The sequence below is a fragment of the Narcine bancroftii genome, chromosome 7 (assembly GCF_036971445.1).
Source record: "Narcine bancroftii isolate sNarBan1 chromosome 7, sNarBan1.hap1, whole genome shotgun sequence".
Classification (NCBI taxonomy): domain Eukaryota; kingdom Metazoa; phylum Chordata; class Chondrichthyes; order Torpediniformes; family Narcinidae; genus Narcine; species Narcine bancroftii.
In genome coordinates this window covers 198,080,522-198,105,869 of record NC_091475.1, presented here as the reverse complement: position 1 = coordinate 198,105,869, position 25,348 = coordinate 198,080,522, and the positions used below count along the sequence as shown (strand labels likewise).

General features: G+C 42.2%; 1 protein-coding gene across 2 annotated transcripts in view; it reads left to right on the top strand.

The window, feature by feature from the left end:
- Window positions 1-25,348, top strand: part of cyfip1 (cytoplasmic FMR1 interacting protein 1) — a 146,284-nt gene that overhangs the window by 4,166 nt on the left and 116,770 nt on the right. The window contains exons 1-2 of one of the 2 annotated variants that reach the window (XM_069891925.1): window positions 9,570-9,667; window positions 20,073-20,186. In XM_069891925.1, coding sequence (XP_069748026.1) covers window positions 20,176-20,186 — 11 coding nt within the window. In that variant the 5' untranslated portion in view covers window positions 9,570-9,667; window positions 20,073-20,175. Of the gene's footprint in view, window positions 1-9,569; window positions 9,668-20,072; window positions 20,187-25,348 lie in introns of those variants that run through there. The other variant, XM_069891924.1, reaches the window with a different exon arrangement.

Below are 25,348 nucleotides of genomic sequence, written 5' to 3'. Positions count from 1 at the left end.
GACGACCTTTTCCAGATTAACAATTGGTATCCCTTGCCATTGCACCAAATTCCTAATTGACCAGTGTTTCAGATAACACCAACAATTGTTTTTTTTTTAAAAAGAGACAGATCATTCCTTTTCCTGCTGTGTATAAATTTGACTGCTTAATTTGCCGAATGAGTCAATGGTCCAGAATTGCAGTCAGTAATGATGCAATAACCATGAAGAAAGATTTGTGGTGGTTGATATCCATGGCCATTTCCTGCATTCTTTTTAGCCATCTGTTCATGAGGTTACTTGTGTCTGAGTGCTCTGGCATCAGGTTGGCTAAAGTAACCAATCATAAAGCAGGAAAGGGAATCCATAAATATGAATGAAGCACTTTAAATGCAAACAGTATAACTTGATTCCTCATGAAACTATGCTTGGAGATGATCAGATTGCTGCATTTTAACAATATCTTGATAATGTTGATGATAAATTCATTTATAAATCATTAAACCTGCAAAATCTAAGTCACTTCCCTTGCACATTGAAAATGAAGAGCCTTAAGGTGCTCACAAAAATCCAATATTTAAAAATGCTATCATATGAACCATCCCTCTAAACATTTGAAATATGAAATTATTTTAGGAAATTAATCATTTGCAATTTTCAAAATGCAAGTTGATGATGACATGAAACCAACAACTGAGCATCTCAGATTCTGCACTTTCAGCTTTGAGTTAAAATATTAGCAAAAAAAAAACATTTTAATGATTTTTTTATCAGTATGCAAAGGCTACACCTTGGGTGTGGAATCTATAACAGTTAAGGCACCCATACATAACCATGGAACAGTTTGAATTAATACTACAGTATATGACAAATATGTGCTGGTGTAGAATTCATTTATGTTCTATATTGTATATACATTTCACTGCTAAATACGAATGCTTGACCAAAAAGGATAGCTTAATTTGTAAATCTTGGGTCTTTTTATTACCGCAAATCAAAAATGTCTTTCATTTAAGGAATTTGAGTTGGTCCATTTTAAAAATAGCAAGTTATTTTGCTGCACAGTGTAACTGCTCAAAGTTTTTCATTTGCTCGAAATCACTGATCCTTGAATTGGAGAATAATGTGACAATATTGTTATATCAATAATGTTCCTATATTTTTATCTGGAGAATTACTGGGTGTGTTAGTTTGTTCATTGTTCTTCAATCCATTGAATCATCAGGTGATAACTTTAGGAAAACTGAGCAGTCCTGGTTGGATTGTTACATTTTTAATATCAAGTAAACTCCAACCCTGCTCAAATGGGTTGATGAAACAGGAGAGCATCATTCTGAAATAGATTTTATATGGAAATTAGTAGTCCTGCATGGAAACTGACCTTTTGACCCACCACTTCCAAGCTGACAGTGGTTAATAATCCGCAGTATGTTGAGAGTGTTTAGTCGTACACACAAGTACCATTTACATACACTCCAAAATTCTTACTTGATGCAGCCACACAGATTTGTAAGACACACTAACTACAATAGTGTTAATAATTACTAATCCAATTTCCCAGCCAATGTCCAGAGCTTTCCATATCAAGATGATTTAAGTACTTGTCTAGACCAGCCATTCCTAACCTTGTTTTGGTTACGTCCCTGAAGAACTCTGGTCAAAGTTGATGGGTCCCCTCCCAGTGAAGCACTAAAGTTTAGATGGTCTTTTCCGTACTTCTCCTCCATCTCGATACACTTCCCCACCGCCATTAAAGATTTCAGCCCATTGGTACCCTTAAATGTGCTCTGGCCACCATGATTGAAACACTGGTAAAATGTAAAGAGAAAAAAAATGCAATTCTTTTCCAAGCACAAACTGACTTGGGGTGAATGATGACATGTGAGTCACAGAAGCCAAGTTTAAGCAGGTGGAGGAAATCTGTTGGTATCATGTATTATTTTGTAGGCTGATGTATCTTTCCAGTATTATTTAAAATTTCACGTTTCTGGACCCTGTTTTTGTTTTTAACTCCCGGTAAATCTTTCATATTCTTTACAAATAGTGATTATCTTTTTATTAAAAAGTTGCATTCATAATAAACAGGATGAATTCTTGGAAGTCACTTTATCTATTAACTAATTCAGATTAAAGACCGACACCATGAGCAGGAAAGGGCTTTGGCAAATACTAGAGCGCCTCGGATGCCCCCCCAAGTTCCTCAGCATGGTTATCCAACTGCACGAAAACCAACAAGGTCAGGTCAGATACAGCCATGAGCTCTCCGAACCCTTCTCCATTGACAACGGCGTGAAGCAAGGCTGCGTCCTTGCACCAACCCTCTTTACTATCTTCTTCAGCGTGATGCTGAAACAAGCCAATAAAGGCCTCAACAATGAAGACGGTGTTTACATCCGGTACCGCACGGATGGCAGTCTCTTCAAACTGAGGCGCCTGCAAGCTCACACCAAAACACAAGAGCAACTTGTCCGTGAACTACTCTTTGCAGACGATGCCGCTTTAGATGCCCATTCAGAGCCAGCTCTCCAGCGCATGACGTCCTGTTTTGCGGAAACTGCCAAAATGTTTGGCCTGGAAGTCAGCCTGAAGAAAACTGAGGTCCTCCATCAGCCAGCTCCCCACCTTGACCACCAGCCCCCCCACATCTCCATCGGGCACACTGAACTCAAAACGGTCATCCAGTTTACCTACCTCGGCGGCACCATTTCATCTGATGCAAGGATCGACAAAGAGATAGACAACCGACTCGCCAAGGCAAATAGCACCTTTGAAAGACTACACAAAAGAGTCTGGAAAAACAACCACCTGAAGAAACACACAAAGATCAGCGTGAACAGAGCCGTTGTCATACCCATGCTCCTGTTCGGCTCCGAATCATGGGTCCTCTACCGGCATCACCTACGGCTCCTAGAACGCTTTCATCAGCGCTGTCTCTGCTCCATCCTCAACATTCATTGGAATGACTTCATCACCAACATCGAAGTACTCGAGCTGGCAGAGTCCGCAAGCATCGAATCCATGCTGCTGAAGACCCAACTGCGCTGGGTGGGTCACGTCTCCAGAATGGAGGACCATCGCCTTCCCAAGATCGTGTTCTATGGCGAGCTCTCCACTGGCCACCGAGACAGAGGTGCACCAAAGAAGAGGTACAAGGACTGCTTAAAGAAATCTCTTGGTGCCTGCCACATTGACCACTGCCAGTGGGCTGATCTCGCCTCCAACCGTGCGTCTTGGAGCCTCACAGTTCAGCGGGCAGCAACCTCCTTTGAAGAAGACCGTAGAGCCCACCTCACTGACAAAAGACAAAGGAGGAAAAAACCCAACACCCAACCCCAACCAACCAATTTTCCCTTGCAACCGCAGCAACCGTGCCTGCCTGTCCCGCATCGGACTTGTCAGTCACCAACGAGCCTGCAGCAGATGTGGACATACCCCTCCATAAATCTTCGTCCGCGAAGCCAAGCCAAAGAAAATTCAGATAGGGGAAATCCATGTTTTTTTTCAAAAAAATTTCAAACTTGCTTGGAGTCATTGAAAAGGAGAAACTTGCTATTCCCTCAAGATATTGCATGTAATACTAAAAGACAAAACCCTGTGAAGGGAACAAGCAAAGCCCAGTTTTTATGAGAAGCTGGACAGGCAATATTTCTGATGTGAAACATAGGCTCTAATTACCACTGTGTCTTTGCCATCCCTTTTGACCTCCCCCGCACCCCCTCCCCCTCCCCTCTCTGATGCTGAACAGTGTTCTTGGTAAAGGTCTTTTTTGTACCTCTACATCCACACCTCAACAAATTCCGTGCTTGCCACGATATTGAACACTTTCTCCACCGCCTCTTTCTCCGTGCTTATGTTCACAAGCTCGCTCCACTAATGATAATAAAAAAAAAAGAATCTCAGGGTTGTATGTGGTGTCATGTATGTACTCTGACAATAAATTTGAACTTTGATCCTTTTACCCATCCCCAGCAGTAGTCCTCCTTTTGGGCATTTTCCTCCATTAAGCTTCCTCTTGACCATTCATTTTCATTTGCTGACGGAACATTAATTGCCAGGACTTCCTCTGCCCCACTCTAACCACAATTTCTTCAAATGCACTGCTATACACCAGCTTTGCAGACAAAGGGTGCATGCTTGTGCTGTGGCATTCTGACTTCTACATTGCTGAGGCCAGATATCAGCTCCCAGATGCTTCCTCATTATTTCACCAAGTCAAAGACCCTACCAACCATTGTCAGGATATCATTTTTCCAACTATCTCTGAGCTCATCACTTAAGGGATCTCCCTCCTACAAACTTTATAGATTTCCAACCATGCACTGCTTACTTCTATCCCTTGCTCAAAATTTTCCTCTGTTTGACAAATCATGTTCTCATATTGTACTACTGCTTTGACTTCCCCTTTCTTCCAGGTCCAGGGAGCAGCCATAGGCATTTGAATGGCCTCAGTTATGCATGCCTTTTTGATGGGTCTGTGGAACAGTGACTGTTACAGTCAAATTCCTGTATTCATGCTGAACATGATAATTTTATTTAATTCACTGCACATTTCCCTTAAATTTACCTGGACTGTTTCTGACATTTCTTCCTTGACCTTTCTCTCCATCTTGGGACAAATTATCCGTCTATTACAAACCCACCATCTCATAGTTTACTTGGGTTATATTTCTTCACACCTTGTCCCTTACAATGATGCCATCGCTTTCTCACAATTCCTCCATCACATCTGTTCCCAGAACAACGAAATGTTATTTTTCCTTTAAGCATGGATGTTCCCTTCCGATTATTGATAAAACTTGCATCTGTTTCTCCTCCATTTCTCGCCCTTTTGTCCTAACCCCATCCCGCCTCCCAAGCAGAAGAAAGGCAGAGTCCCTTTGGTTCTCACTTTCCAGCCCAGCCCCTCCACATTCAATACATTATCCACCGACGCTTGAGCCAACTTCAACACGACTCCCATTGCAGCCACACCTTCTACTCTCCACATTATCCCACTAACTGCTTTTGTCAGGGATGTCTTTCCGAGAGCCCCTAGCCATTTCTTCCCTCCCCACCCAACCTTCCATCTCCTTGAGCACTTCATGATTTAGGATTTGAAAATACAAAACATGTCCCTGTGTCTCCTCCCTGTTCTTCATCCAGGACCACAAATAGACCTTCCAGGTGAGGCAGGGTTTTACACTGTATATCATCCAACCTAATTTAGTAGTTTATTTTCATCCAATTGCACAAGTACAGCTCGACAAAGCAGCATTCTTCGAATCTCAGTGCAAAACACCAGACACACATTCAGACTTAACGTACATACAGGTGCACAATACATTCGAAGGACAAGTATTCAATAAATAAATAAATAGACAGATAGATATTGTTCAGTAAATATGGGAGTCTCATATTGTTAGTATGAACAGTTCCTTGGGTCGTTCAGCATTCTCACTGCCTGTGGAAGAAGCTGTTTTTCAGCCTGGTGGTGCCGACTCTGGTATCTCTTTCCTGATGGGAGTAATTGAAAGATGCTGTGTATGCGGTGTGGTAGGGGTCCTCAATGATTTTGTGAGCCATCTTCAGACATTGATCCCGTTAGATCACGTTGATGGTGGGGGGGGGGGGGGGGTGGGGGAGGGGTGTTAGGTGAGACCCCAGAGGTCCTCTCTGCCACTCTTCTGGTCCTGTGGATTGACCTCCGATCAATTTCTCTGCACCAACTCTTGCTACACTGTGGTGTAGCTGGCCAGGACGCTCTCGATAGAGCTCTTGTAAAAGGTTGTCGTGATGGTGGTCTTCTCAGGAAATGCAGTCACTGTTGTGGCTTCCTGACAAGTGAGGAGATGTGCGTCCACGATAGTTCACGAGTCGGTGTATATTTCGGCATATAAGTTGAGTTGTGAAACCCTAAACATTTCTCAAAAAGGAGAGGTTGACTTGTATGCGGATATACTTTTGAGTCCTTAAATTCACAGAAAAAGTCATTTCGGTGTACAAGTCGATGCTGGAAGCACCTCCCCGACCACTAGTGCTCCCCGACACCTCCCCACTGCTGGGCCTCAATATAACCGCTCATACTCCTACCTGGAACCCTGAGGTCCCTGTTGCCACTCCTGCCTGGTAGACCAAGGTTTCTGCGCCCGTCAGGAGCTCCATGTTGGTGCTGCAGTTCCGTGGGCCGTTGCTATTAAAGTCTGGTAGGGCGATGTTTTTTAACTTAATTTACAGCTTTGTTACTTGCTATTACTTGCTATTGGGGTGTTTTTTTTTTAAATATTGGGTTATTGCTGGGAGGCCAAGATAGCCTGAAAAATGGGGGTCGACTTGAACCGCAGATATACCATAAAACCCTTAAAATTAAGCTGAAAAAATGGGGATTGACTTGTACACCGGTCGACTTGTATGCCAAAATATATGGTAAGTGGATGCCAAGGAACTTGGTGCTCTCTTCTCTCCCTACCTCAATGTTATTGAGGTATAGTGGAGAGTGGTCACTCTGGTCCTACTGAAGTCCACGATTATCTCCTTTATCTTGTCCAAGTTGAGACTCAAGTTGTTACTCTTGCACCAGAGCACACAATTTTCCACCTCTGAAGCGCGACTTGTTGCTGATGAAGCCAATTACTGATGTGACATCTGCAAACAATAACTTTTGAAGCTGTATCTGGTGATGCGGTCTTTGGTGTACTCTGTGGCCTCTGTATCGGTGAGATCAAACACAGATTGGTTGACTGGTTTGCTGAACTCTTATGCTCTGTTAGTGGATCTACGTTTGAGCTTCCTGCAGCCAACCACGTTAACTCCCCAACCATTTGTACAGAATAATGCATTATATTCTCCCCCCCCCCCCACCCCCCCCCCCCCCCCCCCCCCCCCCCCCCCCCCCCCCCCCCCACAAATGATTCATCTGTTTTCTTTACCAACCAATGTACTTATTAGTGCCCTGGTGCACCCGCTCACGCCCATCTTGCACTTGCTCTTGCTTTTACTGCTGAGCAAAAAGTATTGGAAATACCGTTAAAGTAATATTGCTTTATGGATGTCCTAGCACTATACTGTATTTTAGCAGGGATGAAGGAGAAATTACTTGTATTTTCTTTGTCTTGTATAGCTGTATAGCTGACTCTTGTTTTCATTTGATGTTGTTTAGGAGATGTACTTTTGATGTGCACCAAGACTAGGGACTATTTACATTGACAACTTGTAGTTTTTTTAGTTGTGGGAGGTAATTGGAGCACCAATGGAAAGCCCAAGCAGTCACGGAGAACATGCAAGTTCCACGCAGCCAGCGTCGGAAGTCCTGACTGCATGTTGTTCATTGAAACTGTTAGGGAGTAGCTCTACGAGATATATGACTCCTTTTCTTTCCAGCCCTTCCTGAAATCGCTCCTTTCCACCCATTTTTTGAAATGAGAGTTAATAGTTTGTATGTGTTTTATGTTATTTGTGGCAGTGTAGGCAGATAAGGTGTTTACAAAGTTAAATGAGATAATGGACCTTATTGGTCAGGTCATTGAATACAAGGATAGGAAGGTTATGATCCCACTTTAAAATAAATTGTGATAGTGTTGCAAAGAACGAGGAGGAGATTCACCAGGTTGTTGTTTTGGGTGGAGTATTTCTCTTTTTCAATATTTTTATTGAACTTTGTATAATAGTCCATACATTTCATAAAGGAACGTGCAACTGTAATAGAGCAGACAAGCACAATATGTCAGGGAGAAAAACAAACTTTTCTTATTCATAGGTAAATTGGAAAAAAAGAAAAAGAAAACAATATAATTAAATGATCTAAGCCCCCCCAAAACTTTCCTAAGTTGCATGGCAATATAGAAAAAAAACCTGCCAATAAAAATAAATGCATGAGTGTTTCAGTTATGAGGGGAAAGTGTAGAGGCTAGGCCTTTTCTCCCTGGAGAATAGGAGGTTGAGGGTATATGTTTGAGGTATATAGAATGGAGTGGTATAGCTGGGGTAGACTGCAGGAAACCTGCCCTTGTATCAGAGGTAAATAAAGCTGGAAGGACATAGATTTCACGTAATTTTTTAATTTGGGCATATAGTGCAGCAACAGGCCATATGACACTGTGCTGCCCCAATTGACCTATGTCCCTGGTACATTTTGAAAAGCGGGAGGAGAGTGGAGTACCCGAAGAAAACCCACGCACACATGGGGAGAAGGCACAAACTCCTGACAGACAACGAGAGATTCGAACTCTGGTTCCTGGTACTGTAACAGCGTCATGCTAACTGTACTGTATTGTATCGAGTAACAAATTTAGAGGGAATCTGAGGTGGATCCTTTTTCATACAGAGAGTGGTAAGTGCCTCGAAAACGTCACCAGAGCAAATGATGGAAGCAGAATTGTTAATAGCATTGAAAGAGGTCAGATGAGAACTTGAATTCCCTTGGTGTTGAAGGCTATGAGCCAAATTTTGAAAGATGGGATTAACATAAAAGGGTGCCCACTGATTGGCATGGATGTTATGGACTGAACATCAGTTTCCATGCTGTATGGCTCTATAATTCTGATCGTAGAATCAGCTATTTTTCCTCTACCCTCCCACCTGTATCCACCTTTGACCTCTTAGCCTGTGTTCCTCCCCCATTCCTTCTTCCCTCCCTCCCTTCCCCCACTTTTTTTTTAATTTAGGTCCCTGCCTGCTTTTTAATCATGCCTTAATGAAGGATTTGGGCCTGAAACTTTGCTTACCCATTACTTCCTATGGATGCTGTTTGACCTGCTGAGTTTCTCCAGTTTATTTGTGTATGACGTCGAATTTGTTAAAAAACTTTGAGATCCAAGTATTTGAACTTCTGAATTTTTTCTGCCAATCCATAGCTGTTTTCTGTTGAAGTGTCAATATAATTTATTATACCTGTCCCAACACTTCCCTTATTCCACTCTGATACAAACCTGCCTCCTTTTAAACTTTTTCTTTCCATCCCAGGTGAACTAACTTAACATTGTTGGCAAACTTTAAAATATAGTCTTTTAACTGACTGCCTTCAATAAAATGTGAACTTCTTCCAAGAGCATTTCTTTCAAACAACATGAGAAATAGAAGCAAATGTAGGTTATTCAACATTCAACCTGTTCCTGGCAGATATTTTAAGGTTAGTGACAATTTACAACTCTAAATTACTCTGACTATACATCTGGAATGCACTTTTTCATGCACTGTGAATAATTATGTATTCACTATCTCGGAGGATAATTTCTTGAACCAACACACTAATGGCATCGTGAAGAAAGCCCTTCAGTGCCTCTACTTCTTCAGAAGGTTGCGGAGATTTGGTATGACATCTGAAACCCTGGCAAATTTCCATAGATGTGTGGTGGAAAATGTCCTGATTTGCTACATCACGGTCTGGTATGGGGACACCCAATACCTCTGAGTGGAAAGCTCTGTAAAAGTTGTTGGACGCAGCATAGGATCTCACAAACAAAACTCTCCCCACCATCAAGAACATCAGCCATCAGAGAGAACTTCAAAGATTTGCCAATTTTAGGTGAAGAAAATTCTTATCTATTCTGAATGATTAATTTCTTATTTTCAGATAGTGATTCCTGATTGCTCACTTATGGAAAAAATCATCCATTACCAACTGTGTCCAGTCCCATAAGAACTTAAAAATAAAAGCACAATGGTGGAGAAACTCAGCAGGTCAAACAGCGTACTTTCTATAGCAAACTTGAAGGTACTTATCCAATGTTTCACGTTTGAGCTCTTCATCAAAGTATGTACACAATGTAGGTAGGTGCCTGAATAAAATGGTGTGGGGGGGGGGGGGAAGCACAGGCAAGAGATAATAGATGGATATGGGAGGGAGGGGGTGGGGTGGCTCTAAATGGAGAGGGAAGAGGTTGAGAGCTGGAGGAAAGGAAACAGGGATAGGGAAAAGAGGGAGAATGGGGTGTGGTCTAGCAGAAACCAGAGAAGTAAATGTTAATGCCATCTGGTTGGAGAATACCCAGACGGAATATTAGGTGTTGCTCCTCTAATCACCTGAGTTGGGCGCAGAATTGAAATGGTTGGTCATTGAGATCCCTGTCATTGATACAGATAAAGCGAGGGTGCTCAGTGAAATGATCTCCATCTAAATCGTCTTTTGTTCATCTGAAAGATGTAGAATCATTATCCTGGTGTTTTTTCCAATTCTATTTTGGGATATGCCTCTCATTAATTGCCCACCTTCCTTTGTCCTTGAAGGTGTAGGTAAGCTATTGTCCTTGCGTAGGTACTTGCTTCAGAGCTATAACTAGGGTGTTCAAAAATTTTAACCAGCAAAGATGCGGAGATAGTGGCCATGGTTTTAGCTCATGCTCTTGAGCCAACTCTGGCATTTGCTGCATTGCATTTTATAATTGGACTACATTGCAGCAGTGGCACACTAGTGTGGAGAGAATGAATGTTTAAGATGATGAATGAGTTATCAATTGAGCAGTTGCTTTGCCTTTGTGTGGTCAGTAGTGGGCTACTTGCTCCAAAACATCCAGTTTATCATTTTCTCAATAGTAGATAGTGTGAATTATAGGAATTTGATGCTGAAGATTGATTGTCATTGTGAGATGGTTTGACTCCCTAATGTTATGCATGTATTATTTACCACTTAAGTTGAACTGAAGACTAGTATCGTCAGTACTATTTCTGATACTTCAAAGGAAAGTCATTAATTAAACAGTGGTATAGTTGGGATAAGGATGATTGTTGGGAACTCCTGCAGCAATATCCTTGAGATAATGTGGTTGATGATTAACAACTGTAACTCTCTTCATTTATGGCTGTGGGAAATTATCCCTTGTACTACGTACTCCCAATTCATTTTCAATTGAGTGGGACTGTCACTTTAAGAGAACAAATCAAGCTGCAAGTTTTGGAGTTTGACTGTGAGCTGGCAGGCTGAAAACAGTGTGTGCCTTAAATGGATAACATCCGAAGGTAGAGGAATTGCAGGTGCAGAGACCACGTGACCAACAGATTCAAGAGATTACACAGTTTTGTTCGGGAGCCATTTTAAGGGAGCAGCACAGGAGAAACAGATCTTTGAATTCTACTGTGCTGAAGTGTGTTCGTGTGGCCAAAAGAAAGGTCACTTTGAAGGGGACTTGTTGAATCCCATCGTGGCAAAAGAAAAGTCTCTTCTGAAGGAGCCATTTTAGGGAAGTAGTGCTGTGGAGCAGAACTCTTGGCAGCAATATGGTACTGAAATGGCCTCTTGTGTGGTTATAGACAATTTGTCTGATTTCTCTATGTGTAATACTACTCTGTGACAAAAGTGGAGGTCACTGTGAATGGTTGACCCATGGAAAGGTTTCAGGAATCAGAAGAAATAGTGCAATTTGGCTGACCCACAAAAGGGTTCTGGGAGCTTTGTGAAAATCACTTGCTGTGTGTCCCCAAAGAAAAGGGAAGTTTTGGTTGTCACTCATCTGAAAAGGACATTGGTCTGGAAGCCTTGACAATGATTTCATGAATTTACAACTGTCTGTCAAAAGCCTGGTCTCTCCACCTACTTTGTGAACTTCTTTGCATCAATTTCAAGCTTATGTGTCAACACTGAATTTCTGAACCTGAACTTTGAACTGCTTTTCAAGAATTGTGCCTTGAGTGGTTTGGAGTATTCCACATACACATAAGTATATTTGCACACAGTTGGGGGTTGTTTAGATAAGTTGTTACATTATTGTTAATTAATAATTAATATTATTTTAAATTTAACACTTTCTGGGCTCATTTCTATTGCTTTTTTCTTTTTAAAATTTAATATAATCTATATGCAAATTATTAATAAAGCAAAGCAATATAATTAAAGTAAATGCAAAATACAACAAATTTTAAATTTCATCCCTAATTGTTAAATGTGATTGTTTATTAAAATGATTGTGTATAAAAAAACCTCATTAAACCTTAACATAGTAAAGTAGCCCTGCTAAAGGCAAAGCTGCTGAAATAAATACTGTCCAAACCAAGCAAGTAAACCGGTAACTGCCATTTATTCAAACCATACGTGTTCCTTTTTAGGGGAGGTGACAGGCTCACGGGAGTGATGTCTTAATGCTGCTGTGAGACCTGGCTGTTCCCCTGGCAATGCGCTCCTGCAGCCTGGAATTTCTGCTTGGTGGGGGGAAAGCCCCTGTGCCCTGCCATGCTGGCTGTTCACCACGGCAATTTGGTCTGTCGTGTGCAGGGTTGACCCGGCCCACTATTTCACTCCACCCCTAGAATGGCACTCTCTTTGCGTGAGGTTTGGGAGATTGCCTTTGGGCAGCTGCCCCTGGTGCTGTAGTGTAGGGGCAGAGAAAGGCTCTGAACAGTGCAAGTGGGCTTTCTTGAGACGGTCAACTGTAAACATGTTGTGCCTGCCTCCAATGTCTAGAGTATTTACAAAACCCTCCCTTCTCAGTACCTTGAAAGGCCCTTTGTAAGGGCACTGTAAGGGGTACCTGGTTTGCCCTGTCTTACAAAGTCTGCGGCTTTGGGTTTTTGTGGGATGTGGCTGATTGGCGTCCCATGGGTGGTGATAGGATGTGGATGTGGGTAGGAGGTGTGGTTCCTCAGCCGCTGTAGGATGTCCAGGGTGTTTGGTGGTGGTTCCGTGGAGCTGAAATGGATGTCGCTTGGGATGGAAAGCGGTGGCCTGTCCACCATATCCGTCGGTGAGGTGGGGAGGCCCTCTTTAGGTTCTGTGCAGATGCCCAGCAGGACCCATGGGAGTTCATCCATCCAGTTGAGCCCATGCAGCCATGATTTGAGATGGCGATGAAGGTGCTCTACCAGCCCATTGGATTGGGGGTAGTAGGCGCTTGCATGGTGCAGCTGGCTGCCGCAGAATTTGGCCCTGGTCGCCAAGAGGGAAGAAGTAAACTGGGCTCCCCGGTCCGAAGTTGTGTGGTAAGGGACACCAAAATGGGCGAACCACTGTGAGGTAAACACTCGCACAGGTGTCTATGTTGCAGCCCGGCATGGCCACTGCCTCTGACCAGCATGTAAAGTGGTCAACCACAGTGAAAAGGTACCTCATCCCCTGGCTGATGGAAAGGGGCCCTACAATATCCACGTGCATGTGGTCGAACTTAACGCTGCATGCAGAAAACGTTGCACTGGGCCTTTAGTGTGCTGATGGACTTTGGCTTGTTGGCATTGTACACGTGTTTTTGCCCAAAGTGAAACTTTGCGGCGAAGCCCATGCCATACGAACCTGTCCGAAATGAAGCGGACTGTTCACTGGATGGTCCATGCAATTGATTGAATACCTGCTGTCTCCAGGTCACGGGCAGGATTGACCTGGGGTGGCCTGTAGACATATCACACAAGTGTTTGGCCTCCTGGGTCTGGCGTGAACTCCTCAATTTGTAGGCTGGTGATGATGTGTGTCGGCATCTTCAGCCTGGTCCCTGGTGAGCAGAGCTATGTTGATGCCAACTGTCACCTTGGAGATCGTTGGCCTGGGCAGTGTGTCAGCTACCACGTTGGACATCTCTGCTATGTGGCGGATATCTGTTGTATATTCTGAAATGTATGAAAGTTGCCGTGATTGCCTCGCTGACCAGGGATCCGAAACTGCCCGGCGCCTGCACTAGCAGCTTGTGGTCCGTGTAGGCCAAGTACACTCGGCCTTCGAGGATGTACCGGAAATGGCATAAGGTCAGGTACGTTGCCAGCAGTTTATAATCAAAAGCGGTGTACTTCAGCTCGGGTAGTTGGAGGTGTTTGCTGAAGAAAGCAAGTGGCTGCCACCCACTGTTGCAGCTCTGTGCCCAGTGCCCAGTCAGAGATGTCTGGTTATTCTGAATCTGGGTGTGCCAGGAACTTGGCTTTGGAGAGTGCAGTTTTGGTCTCTTCGAATAACTGGAGTGCTTTCACAGACCAGCTGGGTTCCTTGTTACCTGCCTTAATGAGTTCGAAGAGAGGCCGCATGGTGGCTTCTGTTCCTGGGAGGAGGCGATGATAGAAATTCACCATCCCAAGGAATTCCTGCAGGCTTTTAGGGCCTGGGTAAGTTCTGAATGGCCTCAACCTTGCAAGCAAAGGTGCTGCTCCTTCGCTGGAAATGTGGTGCACAAGGAAGTTGATGGTGAACAAACCGATCTGGCACTTGCACAGGTTGGTTAGCCAGAAAGTCTAGCCGGGCAACCAGGTGTTTTAAATGTACTTTGTGGGTCCTGCTTCTGGGCTGGAAATCAGTTTGGGCCATGTTTTTCAGCCCAAATGGCATTCTCAGGAACTTGAAGAGGCCAAACGGGGGATTATGGCTGTCTTCTGGATGACGTCCTGGTGTACTGGGACCTGGTGGTAGCCCTTAACCAGATCGACGTTGGGGGAAAAATCTGGGCATCTTGGAGTTGTGCAGTTATGGGTGGAGTGGGGTATCTGTCCGGTACCGTTGTCTCATTGAGTCTGTGATAGTCTCTGCAGGGGCACCAGCTGCCAGAGTTCTTTGGGACCATGTGTAGTGGCAAAGCCAATGGGCTGTTGGAATGGCAGACGATCCCCAATTCCTCCATCGTGCCAAACTTGTCCTTGGTTTGGAGGATTTTATTTTGGGGCAGTCGCCACACCTGCGCGTACATGGGGGGGTCCGGTGGTTTCAATGTGGTGTTGCACGCCATGTGCTGCTTCTGCATCGTGGAAGTTGGGGGGCAGTAGAGTGGGGAAGTTGGCGAGCAGTGTGGTGTGCTCGTTTTGTTCGTGAGCATGGACTCCCAAAGGCTGGAAAGTGCGTTGACGCAGTGTGAGGGGAAAACCCGGAATGTGGTGGCATTAACTAGCTGGAATCAGTTGAGGGTGACCAGGAGTTCGTTCGTCCGGAGAAAATCTGCTCCTAGGAGAGCCTGGCCTACTGAGGCGATGGTACATTCCCACCTGAAAATGTCATTCCCAGTGTGAATGGGGATGGTTGAACCGCTGGCAGCCTGTAGAGGTAGGAGTCTGGCATTGTTTTTCCGCTCAAAGAACATGTGCGGAACTAAGCTGATTTCTGCGTGGGTGTCTATCAGGAATTCCCGCTGGGCCTTCTGGTCTCAAAGGTAAAACAGGCCATTGCTGGTGCCAATCGCTGAGGCCACTAACGGCAGCCGGCTTACTTGTTTCTCTGCATCGGACTGGATTTGCTACCTGAAAAGGTGCAAGGCGGTACACACCGCTGGGCATTGCAGCCCCACTGATGGTGGTAGTACAAGTACCCTGCTGTTTTTTCACTGTTGTGGCTGGCCTGCTGCCATGGTCGCCATGGGGGTGCACGAGATGGCTGGGGCTTGTGCTGCTGCTCCCACTGAGTAAATGGGCTGCACGTGGATGGAGTTGGGTTGCAGAGTGCAGAAGAGTCCGTCTGCTTTTCTTGCCACGAGGTGCGGTTCAGCAAAGTCCATGTTGGAGATGGCAGCAGCAATGTGGACTGACAACTTGGAAAGGAACTGGGCCTCAAACAGGAAGCCACTTTGTGTGACTGTCTGTAAGGGCCACTAGCTCCTTCATCAGTTCTGAGGGGTTGTGATTACCTAGGCCCTGCGTGTTAATCACGCAAACAGCCTGTTCGTGCTGGCTAAGTTCAAATGAATCGAGCAAAAACCGTTTACCCATCGTGTACCTGCCGTCCCATGGGTGGGTTGTTGACAAACGGGGTGACTTTCGCTACTGTGGCGGGGTCAAGGGCGCTGACCATGTGCCAGAACTTTGTGTCCTTGGCTGTTATTCCTCACAGGGTGAGCTGTGATTCTGCAAGTTGCATCGGTTTGCCCAGAATGGCAGCTAGTGGATGCTGACGTTGGTGGACGAGTTGGCAGGATTCACTTTGCTGCGTGTTGTGGGTTAGAAGCTGTTCAGGGTCACCTCTGTAGCCCTGCTAAAGGCAGAGCTGCTGAAATAAATGCTGTCCACACCAAGGAAGTAAACCAGTAACGGCCGTTCATTCAAACCACACGCGTTTCTTTTTAGGGGATGCGACAGGCTCACGGGAGTGATGTCATAATGTTGCCGTGAGGCCTGGCCGTTCCCCTGGTAATGCACTCCTGCAGCTTGGAACTTCTGCACGGTGGGGGAGGGGAAAGTCCTGTGCCCTGCCGTGCTGGCTGTTCGCTACGGTGATTCAGCCCGTCATGTTGACCTGACCCTCTACAGCAGGGGTGTCAAACTCAAATTCACGGAGGGCCAAAATTAAAAACTTGGACTAAGTCAAGGGCCGAACTAAATATTTATTGAAAATTTTCAACAACATCTGCATGTTTTCTCTTCTTTCAACATATGTAATGTTAAACTTGTTCTTATTAAAATAAATGTTTAATAATAGTTCTGGATAAACTCTTTCATTGTCATTGTCATTGGCCCATTTCCTTTGGAGCTCTGAAACCGTGCACATGACGAGTCAATGAGGGATGATTAAAGCAGTGGTCTTCAAACTTTTTCTTTCCACCCAGACCACCTTAAGCAATCCCTTACTAATCACAGAGCACCAACGGCACAGGGACGCGAGTGGAAAGAAAAAGGTTGAGAACTGTTATATTGTGGTAACTCCACATCTGATTTGGTTAATTGTTAGGCAAGTGGTCAGAGAAGGACCCCCTCCCCCACCCCAAGAAAGGCTTAAATCACAGGAACAAAATAAGCTTCCGTCTCACTGCTCCCAATCTTACACACAGTCCTGATGTGGAATGTGGGGTCGCAGCTCCACGTTCACCCGAGTTCAGGTGCTGTCTGTGTGGAGTTTGTACGCTCTCCCCTTGTCTTGGGCCAACAGGTCGGACACCTGACGAAGTCACCCGAACCCCCTGTTGAAACGCCGGCGTCCGGGGCGGTGGAGGAATTGGCTGAGAAGAGCACGTTGCTCCCACCCCCCTCCCATGGTTGGAGAGGGATTAAACTGCGATCTCACGGCGCCGGGCTCGTCTCCAACAAAAGGAGCGGGAGGCAGGGTCCGCCGCGCATGGAGCGAGGGGGAGGGCATCGCCAAAGAGACATTCGGTCCGGCGCCGCCGCTGAAGTGCAGACCCAGCGAGGATGGTCCCCAACTCCAGCCGCGTCTGTGTGTCCGGGAGCCAGGCGGGCTGAGTGCGGCGCTCCGATCCACGGGATTCGGGACTCTGAGATCCCTCCACACCTCCAGCGTCTTCATTTTCACCTTCAGTGTGCATGTGCTATACTGGCGTGGCGGCCAGCGGGCCAACTCTAATATATATTTAATATCTTGCGGGCCAAATATAATTATATTGCAGGCCAAATTTGGCCCGCGGGCCAGAGTTTGACAAGTGTGCTCTACTGTATCTTATAAAAAATAATTTAGGGTAATCATAAGTAAACCCCATAAATCCACTGACCTAAAAAAAAACTTAAAACTAATATTAATCTAACCACTCCCTCTCATCAAAGTTACAAGATAAATTCAGAGATGGATCAAGTCGTGACCTTCAGAAGACAGACGAATCAACCCTAGAGCACCCTTGTCACCTAAAAATGGCAATTATCATAGTATTCCATAAATGGGCCCCATACTTTTTCAAATTGAAACTTTTTATCTTTAATAGCACACCTAATTTTCTCTAAACTTGCCAGTCAATATGTCATTATATCATGTAGCCACTATCCATGAGTTGGTGAGGGTTCAACTTTCTATTTCATTAAAACTTTCCGTCTGACTATCAATGTGCTAAAAGCTAAAACTTTCTAAATGGTTTGTGCCTCATCTAAGCTCTGGGTTTGAAGATTTATCTTTTTATGAGGATAGAATTTCTCTTATTTTGAAAAAAGGGAAAGAAGCAACAGAATGTGCTTCTTTTAGACCAATTTCATGACTTAAAGTTGATATAAAGATTTTATCTTAAGTGTTGGCATATAGATTAGAAAATACTCTACCAACAATTATTAACTCTGACCAAACAGGTATCATTAAAAACTGTTATTTCTACTATATTTGCCCTCGACTCATGTGTTCTTTCATTAGAAGTTGAAAAAAGGGTTTGACTGGGTGGAATGGAAATATTTATTAAAGAAATTTAATTTTGGTCCATATTTTATGAAATTGGATTGAAAAATTATACTTGCATCCTATGGCTTCAATTCGTTCAATTTGGTCAAAAATATTTAGGGGGAGCACGACAAGGATGTCCATTAAGTCCTTTACTCTTTGATATAATAGCAGAATCATTACCAATAGCCCTTCGACATTGTAGAGAATTTAAAGGATTATTCAGAAATGGACTTGAACATAAAATATCTCTCTATGCGGATGATTTATTGCTTTTTATTTCAAATCTGGAGGTTTCTATACCAAATATGTCAACTATGTTCACTCAGTTTGGACAATTTTCGGGATAGAAATTTACACAAGAGTGAACTTTTATCTTTAAAAGGATCTTTCTGTGTATTCTAAATTTCCCTTTAAAATAGTTAAAGACCATTTCATTATTTAGGAATCATTATCAAAAAGAGTTGTAAGAAACTCAAAGAAAATTGTGTTGTATTACTTAATCAGATTAAAATATTATTATCGGGATGGTCACCACTTTTGAGTACTAAATAGGTTAAAATGAACATTCTACCCAAGTTTTTGTATCTTTTTCAAGCCGTACCAATCTTTATTCCTAAATCCTTTTTTAAATTTCATTTCTTGAAATATATGGCATGGAAAACAACCACATTTAAGCAAAGCCCATTTTCAGAAATCTATTAGGAATGGGGGAATGTCACTTACAAATTTTCGATTTTACTGTTGGGAGATTAATATTATGCAATTTACTTTTATTATTAAAATTTGATAAATTAGTAAGTCGTCCTCGGACAGAAATGGAACCGAATTTTTCAAAGAAATTGTCTACGTTGGCAATTTTAGGTTCCGCTTTACCCTTTTCATTTTCTAAATAGACACATAATCCGATAATGTGAATTAGATTGAGAATATGGGCTCAATTTAGGAAATTTTTTGGTTATAATTTTTCTCTGACTAGTTCTATTATAGATATCCATCTCTTCCTTCCTTCAGTATTAGATGAAGGCTTTAAAGAATTATACAGATTTGGTATTTAAAAAATATTTATTCAAAATATCTTCACTTCTTTGAACAATTGTCAGTTTAATTAATGGACATTTTTTAGATTTTGCAAGTTAGGAATTTTGTTGAGTCTAATTTGAATGTGTTTCCTTGAATCGCAGACTCAAATATTCTTGATCTACTTTTTGATCTACCATTTGTTCATAGTGATTGATCTCACATTTATATTGATTTATTGGATTTAAGACGAACTCCAATGGCTAAGATTAAAAATGATTGGGAGTGTGATCACAATGTATCTTTTTCAGATGAGGCTTGATATTCCACTCTTCGTTTGAACAATGATTCTTCATTTTGTGTAAAGCACTGTTTATTGCAATTTAAGGTGGTACACAGAATGCATATGTCTAAACTCAAATGATCCCATTTCTATGAAGATATTGATCCATTTTGTGAAAAATGTAAAATTTTTGAAGCCTCGCTGATTCACTCTTTTGGGAATATCCTGAATTAGGAGGATATTGGCAGAATATTTTTCATTCTTTATCAATGATTTTTAAGATTAAATTAGATCCATGCCCTTTAATTGCCCTGTTTGGTTTTTCGCGTGAACTGGATAAACTTTTACCAGCACCTCAAGAGAAAGCTTTAGCTAATTTCTTTTGCTGTTTTCTGGTTCATAACACTTGATTAAATTTTACGACGACTCCTTTATAATTGCTGCCCTTGGCCAAATACTGCTGTAATCTCAAACTGAACTTTGGAGAGAATTTTAGTGAGTTTGGAGCTGTGTGGCCTTGGAGAATAGTGCATCAGTGAATAATCTTGAAGATATTGATAATACTTTCCATTATTTTAATAATTCAAAGATTGATTAGCAATTTTGGTATGTATTGAAATTGAAATGTCTGTGATGGGAAAATTGACTTGTGACATTTTATTGGGATGACTGACAGGAGTTTTAAAAATGTTCTGAACCAAAACAGTTAATAGTTTCAGCAGGGTTAATATTTTTTGTCTTTGTCCCCAAACTTCATAATTGTGTCCTTTTGGCTACTTTGAAACTTGCAATTGTTTAAATATGTGCTATTGCTGCTTCTAACATTTTCATCTTTTCTTTCAGTTCAGACAGTTGAACAAGTGACTGCAACACAGACAAGTAAAAGGAATAGTTTTCCCTTATCTCGCCTCAAAGCTGTTCAAGGATACTGCTCACAGTAAGGACAATGTCAGATGAGTAAGTAAACATTCACAAGGTTTTCACAAAGTGCATTGTCCATTATTCTTTAGTCTTTGAGCATAGCAGTTGGTACGGTGCTATTATAGTGAACCTAGTTCAAATCTGATGCTATCTGTAAGGAGTTTATGTTCTCTCCATGTTTGTGTGGGTTTCTTCCCGGTCGGTGCTTTGGTTTCCACCCAACCTTCGAAAATGTACAGGAGTTGTAGGCTAATTGAGCTCATTGGCTGGAAGGGCCTGTTATCATACTGTAAGTCTAAAATTCAGAATTTAGATCCAGACATAAAGGGTTTCAGGATCAATCAAGAAGAACAAAAAATCAATTTATTTGCTGATGATGTTCTGATATTTCTGACAGAACCAGTTAACTGATTATAAAAATTGCAGTCTAAGTTGGAAGATTTTGGGATTATATTGGATTATAAAGTCAATTGGGACAAGAGCAAAGTTATGCCACTTATGATTGGGAATTATGAACAAATTAAGAGAAATTCTCAATTTAAGTGGCCACTCAATGGGCAACATGCCACGAAAGGACCAGGTTTACTGTGGTTTAATCGATCATGGCCAATAGAACAAAGTTAACACCCATGATGATCTTCAAATGCAAAATTAAACCTCAAACAAAATTCGAAGTCCACCTTGCAGCCCTGTAGCCTCGTGGTGAAATCCTGGAAATGTGGAATGGGGTACCTGTCCGGGACTGTTGCCTTGTTTAGACGTTGGTAGTCACCACACGGACACAAACCACCAGAGCTCTTCTGCACCATGTGGAGTGGGGAGGCCCACGGGTTGTTGGAACAGCAGATGATCCCCAAAATCCTCCATGACGGCTTGTTGGAGCTTGTCTGGCAGGATTTGCCAGGCTCATGCATGCACCGGAGAGCCGGCAGTCTCTATGTGGTGCTCCACGCCATGTGGCGGGTTGGAGATGTGGAAGTTCAGTGCCAATAAAGCCGGGTATTTGTCCAGTAAGAAGGCGTACTCGTCTTGGTCCAGGGTGTGGATTCCCAGTGGCAGGAAAGAGGGTCTCCACGGGGTGAGGGGGAAAGACTGGAAAGTTGTGTCGTTTACTAACTGGCAGTTTGTGATTCTGGAGGAAATCTGTTCCGAGTAGCGCCTGTCCCATGCCACGGTGGTGCACTCCCACTGGAAAACAGCATCTGCAATGTGGATGGTGACCAGGCGGGTCCCGTAGCCAGGAATGGAGGATCCATTGGCTGCTTTCAGGGGAAGGCCTTTGGTGTTGTATGTCTGCTCGAAGAATGTGGGTGGGATGAGGTTAATCTCTGTGGCCGTGTCGATGAGGAAGTCCCTCTTGGTCCTCTGGTCTCTGAGGTAGAGTAGGCCTTTTTGTGTGCCAACTGCCAAGGCCACTATCAGCGGCCGGCCTGCCCATTTCCCATTGCCGTTTGGCAGTAGGGTATGAGGATTGGGGGGTGCACCGTTGAGTGTTCCTACCCTATTGGCGGTGGTAAAAACAATACTCGTTCTTTTCCCCACGCCCTTTGCGTTGCTGCTGTGTCGCAGGTACGGCTGGTGTTTCTGGTGGGCTGGATGGGGCGGCAGCACCAATTGTGTAGACTGGTTGCAGATGGAGGGAGCTCTGCTGTGATGTGTGGAACAGCCTGTCTGCCTTCTTGGCTACGAGGTGCGGGGCACTGAAATCCATGTCCAAAACTGCTGAGGATATGTGTTCTGTTATTGAGAAGAATAGGGCCTAGAACATGAAACAGTCTGTGTGCCCGTCTGCCATTAGCTCGGAAGGGTTTCTATCGCCCAGGCTCTGCATGTTTTTTTTATAATTTTTTATTTTTCACACTATGAACCATATCAACCAAAATATGTACAAACGTTTCTCATTAAATTTTCAGAGTGGTCTTTTCTCCCTTTTTTCCCCCCCTTTCCCTCCCTCCCCTCTACCCACACCCCTCTAAAACCCATAAATATTCAATATATACAATACAATAAAACCGTAAGACAATATCTTCACACAAGAAAATAAACAAGAAAAATGCATCATCTATTTATTACACACTGAATCTAGTTGTTTTGCCTTTTAATCATTTTCATTCTTATTTTAGGGGATGGCGGTCATAGGCAAGCTCTCTCTCTGATATGTTCCATGAATGGTTCCCAAATTTGCTCAAACATTGTGACTTTATTTTTTAAATTATATGTTATTTTTTCCAATGGAATACATTTTATTTCCATGTACCATTGCTGTACTCTCAGGCTGTCTTCCATTTTCCAAGTTGACGTTATACATTTTTTTGCTACAGCTAAGGGTATCATGAATTTTATTTTTGGACTTTATCCAATTTGAGGCCTAATTCACTACTTCTTCTGTTACTTAAAAGAAATATCTCAGGTTTTTTTGGAATGTTATTTTTTGTAATTTTATTTAGTATCTGATTTAATTCTTCCCAAAACATATTCACTTCCAGGAGAGGAGGCATTAATAACTCTTTAAATGTTTTATAAAATTCTATTGGAAATCTATCTATGGCAGCTTTTTGAATATATCCTGTATTACCTCTATTTCAAATGGTTTTATTAGTTTGTTTTGTTCCTCTTCTTGCAATTTCGGCAGTTCAATTTTATCTAAAAATTCCTCTATTTTGTCATCTTTCCCCTCGTTCTCAGTTTGATACAATTGTTCATAAAATTCCTTAAAATTTTAATTAATCTCTGTTGGGTTATATGTAATTTGTTTATCCAGTATCGTCCTTTTAGCTTGTTCTGTTTTATGTTGCCAGGCTAATATTTTGTGTGTTTTTTCTGCCAGTTCGTAATATTTTTGCTATGTTCTTCTCCACCTTGTACGTTTGTAATGTTTCGTATTTAATTTTTTTGTCCGCCAATTCTCTCCTTTTTACTATATCGTCCCTTTTTACTAATTCCTTTTCTGTACTTACTATCTCACTTTCCAACTGCTCTATTTCCTGATTGTAATCCTTTTTTTTTATCTTAGTCACATAACTTATTATCTGCCCTCTAATGAAGGCTTTCATTGCGTCCCATAATATAAATTTGTCTTTCACTGATCCTGTGTTTATTTCAAAATATGTTTTAATTTGGCATTCAATAAACTCCCTAAATGCTTGTCTTTTAAGTAGTATGGAGTTTAACCTCCATCTCTATGTTCTTGGTGGAATGTCCTCCAGTTCTATTGCTAATAATAGGGGTGAATGATCTGATAGTAGTCTGGCTTTATACTCAATTTTCCTGACTCTCCCTTGAATATGGGCCGACAACAAAAACATATCAATCCTTGCTTAATCTTTATGCCTACTCTAATAATATGAAAATTCCTTCTCTCTTGGGTGTTGCCTCCTCCATATATCCATAAATTTCATTTCCTGCATTGATTTAACCATAAATTTGGCTACTTTATTCTTTTTACTTGTCTTTTGTCCAGTTTTATCCAACATTGGGTCCAAATTAAGGTTAAAATCCCCTCCTATCAATATATTTCCTTGTGTGTCTGCAATCTTCAAAAAAATATCCTGCATAAACTTTTGATCCTCCTCGTTAGGCGCATATATATTGAGCAAATTCCAAAATTCCGAGTCTATCTGACACTTTATCATGCGAACCTCCCTGCTGGATCTATTATTTCCTCCTCTATTTTGATTCGTACATTTTCGTTAACTAGTATGCCTACACCTCTAGCTTTTGAATTATAGGATCCTGCCGTTACGTGTCCTACCCAGTCTCTCTTTAGTTTGTTATGTTCCGCTTCAGTTAGATGCATTTCCTGCACAAATGCTATATCTTTTTTTTCCTTCTTCAATAAATTTAGTAGCCTCTTCCTTTTAATTTGGTTAAGTATTCCATTAATGTTTATAGTCATATAGTTCAACGTGGCCATCTTATATCTTGCATACTCCTCTTTTCCACCTCCATCCCCCTTTTCCCCATTTTCATCTTAGTTTTCTCTCACTACACTTAATGATTGACAACACATTTAAGACATAAAGTACCCCACATCCACTAATACCTTAACCCCAAAAGTTCCTCACCCCCCTCTCTGAGTTGCCCCATATCCCTTGCCGGGCAACCACAACTCCCCTTTTCATTTGGATTGCGACCTTGTTCGCAGCATCAACTGATTTTTCAGTGTGGTTATTCCCCTTTTACCCAGCCTTCTCCAGAAATTTTTTTTTAGCACATATAACAAAGCTCTCTTTTTTTCCCCCCCTTATTCCCTTCCTTCCCTTCTCTTTTGCCTCTTTAGTTCTTTACATATACATTCTTTTTACATCTTTATAATAAATTTATCGCCGTTCTTCATTCTTGTTACAACTCTTCATCTCTTCTCCTGTCCTGCAAACGTTCTGTGAAATCTTGCGCTTTCTCTGGATCCGAGAACAGTCTGTTTTGCTCCCCGGGTATAAATATTTTAAGTACGGCTAGATGTCTTAACATGAATTTGTAACCTTTTTTCCATAAAATCGATTTTGCTGTATTAAACTCCTTCCTCCTCTTTAAGAGTTCAAAATTTATGTCTGGGTTAAAAAATATTTTTTGGTCCTTGTATTCCAATGGTTTATTATCTTCTCTAACTTTATTCCTTGCCCGTTCCAGTATATTTTCTCGTCGTGTATCTCAAAAATTTTACTAAGATGGATCTTGGTTTTTGATCTGCCTGTGGTTTTGGAGCTAATGCTCTGGGTGCCCTTTCTATTTCCATTTCTTCCTGCATTTCTGTCATTTCCAGGATCTTTGGGATCCATCCTTTTGTAAATTCCTTCATTCCTTCATGCCTTCTTCACCCTCCTTGAGGCCCACTATTTTTATGTTGTTTTGTCTACTATAATTTTCCAACATATCAATTTTCTGAGATAACAACTCTTGTGTCTCTTTAATTTTTTTGTCACTTTCTTCCAATTTTTCTCATCATTTCTACAGTCATTCCATTTCTACAACCATTTCCCGCTCTTCCACATTCTCTCTTCTTTTCCCTATTTCTATCATTATCAGTTCTAACCTTTGCATTTTATCTTCTGTTCTTTTCATTTTCCTTTTAATTGCATTAAACTCTAATGACGACCATTCTTTTAGTGATCTTATTTGTTCTTCAAAAAAGACTTTATCTATATTCCGTTCAGGTTTACCTTTTATATCTCTGTGCATCAGTTTTACCTTCTATTTCT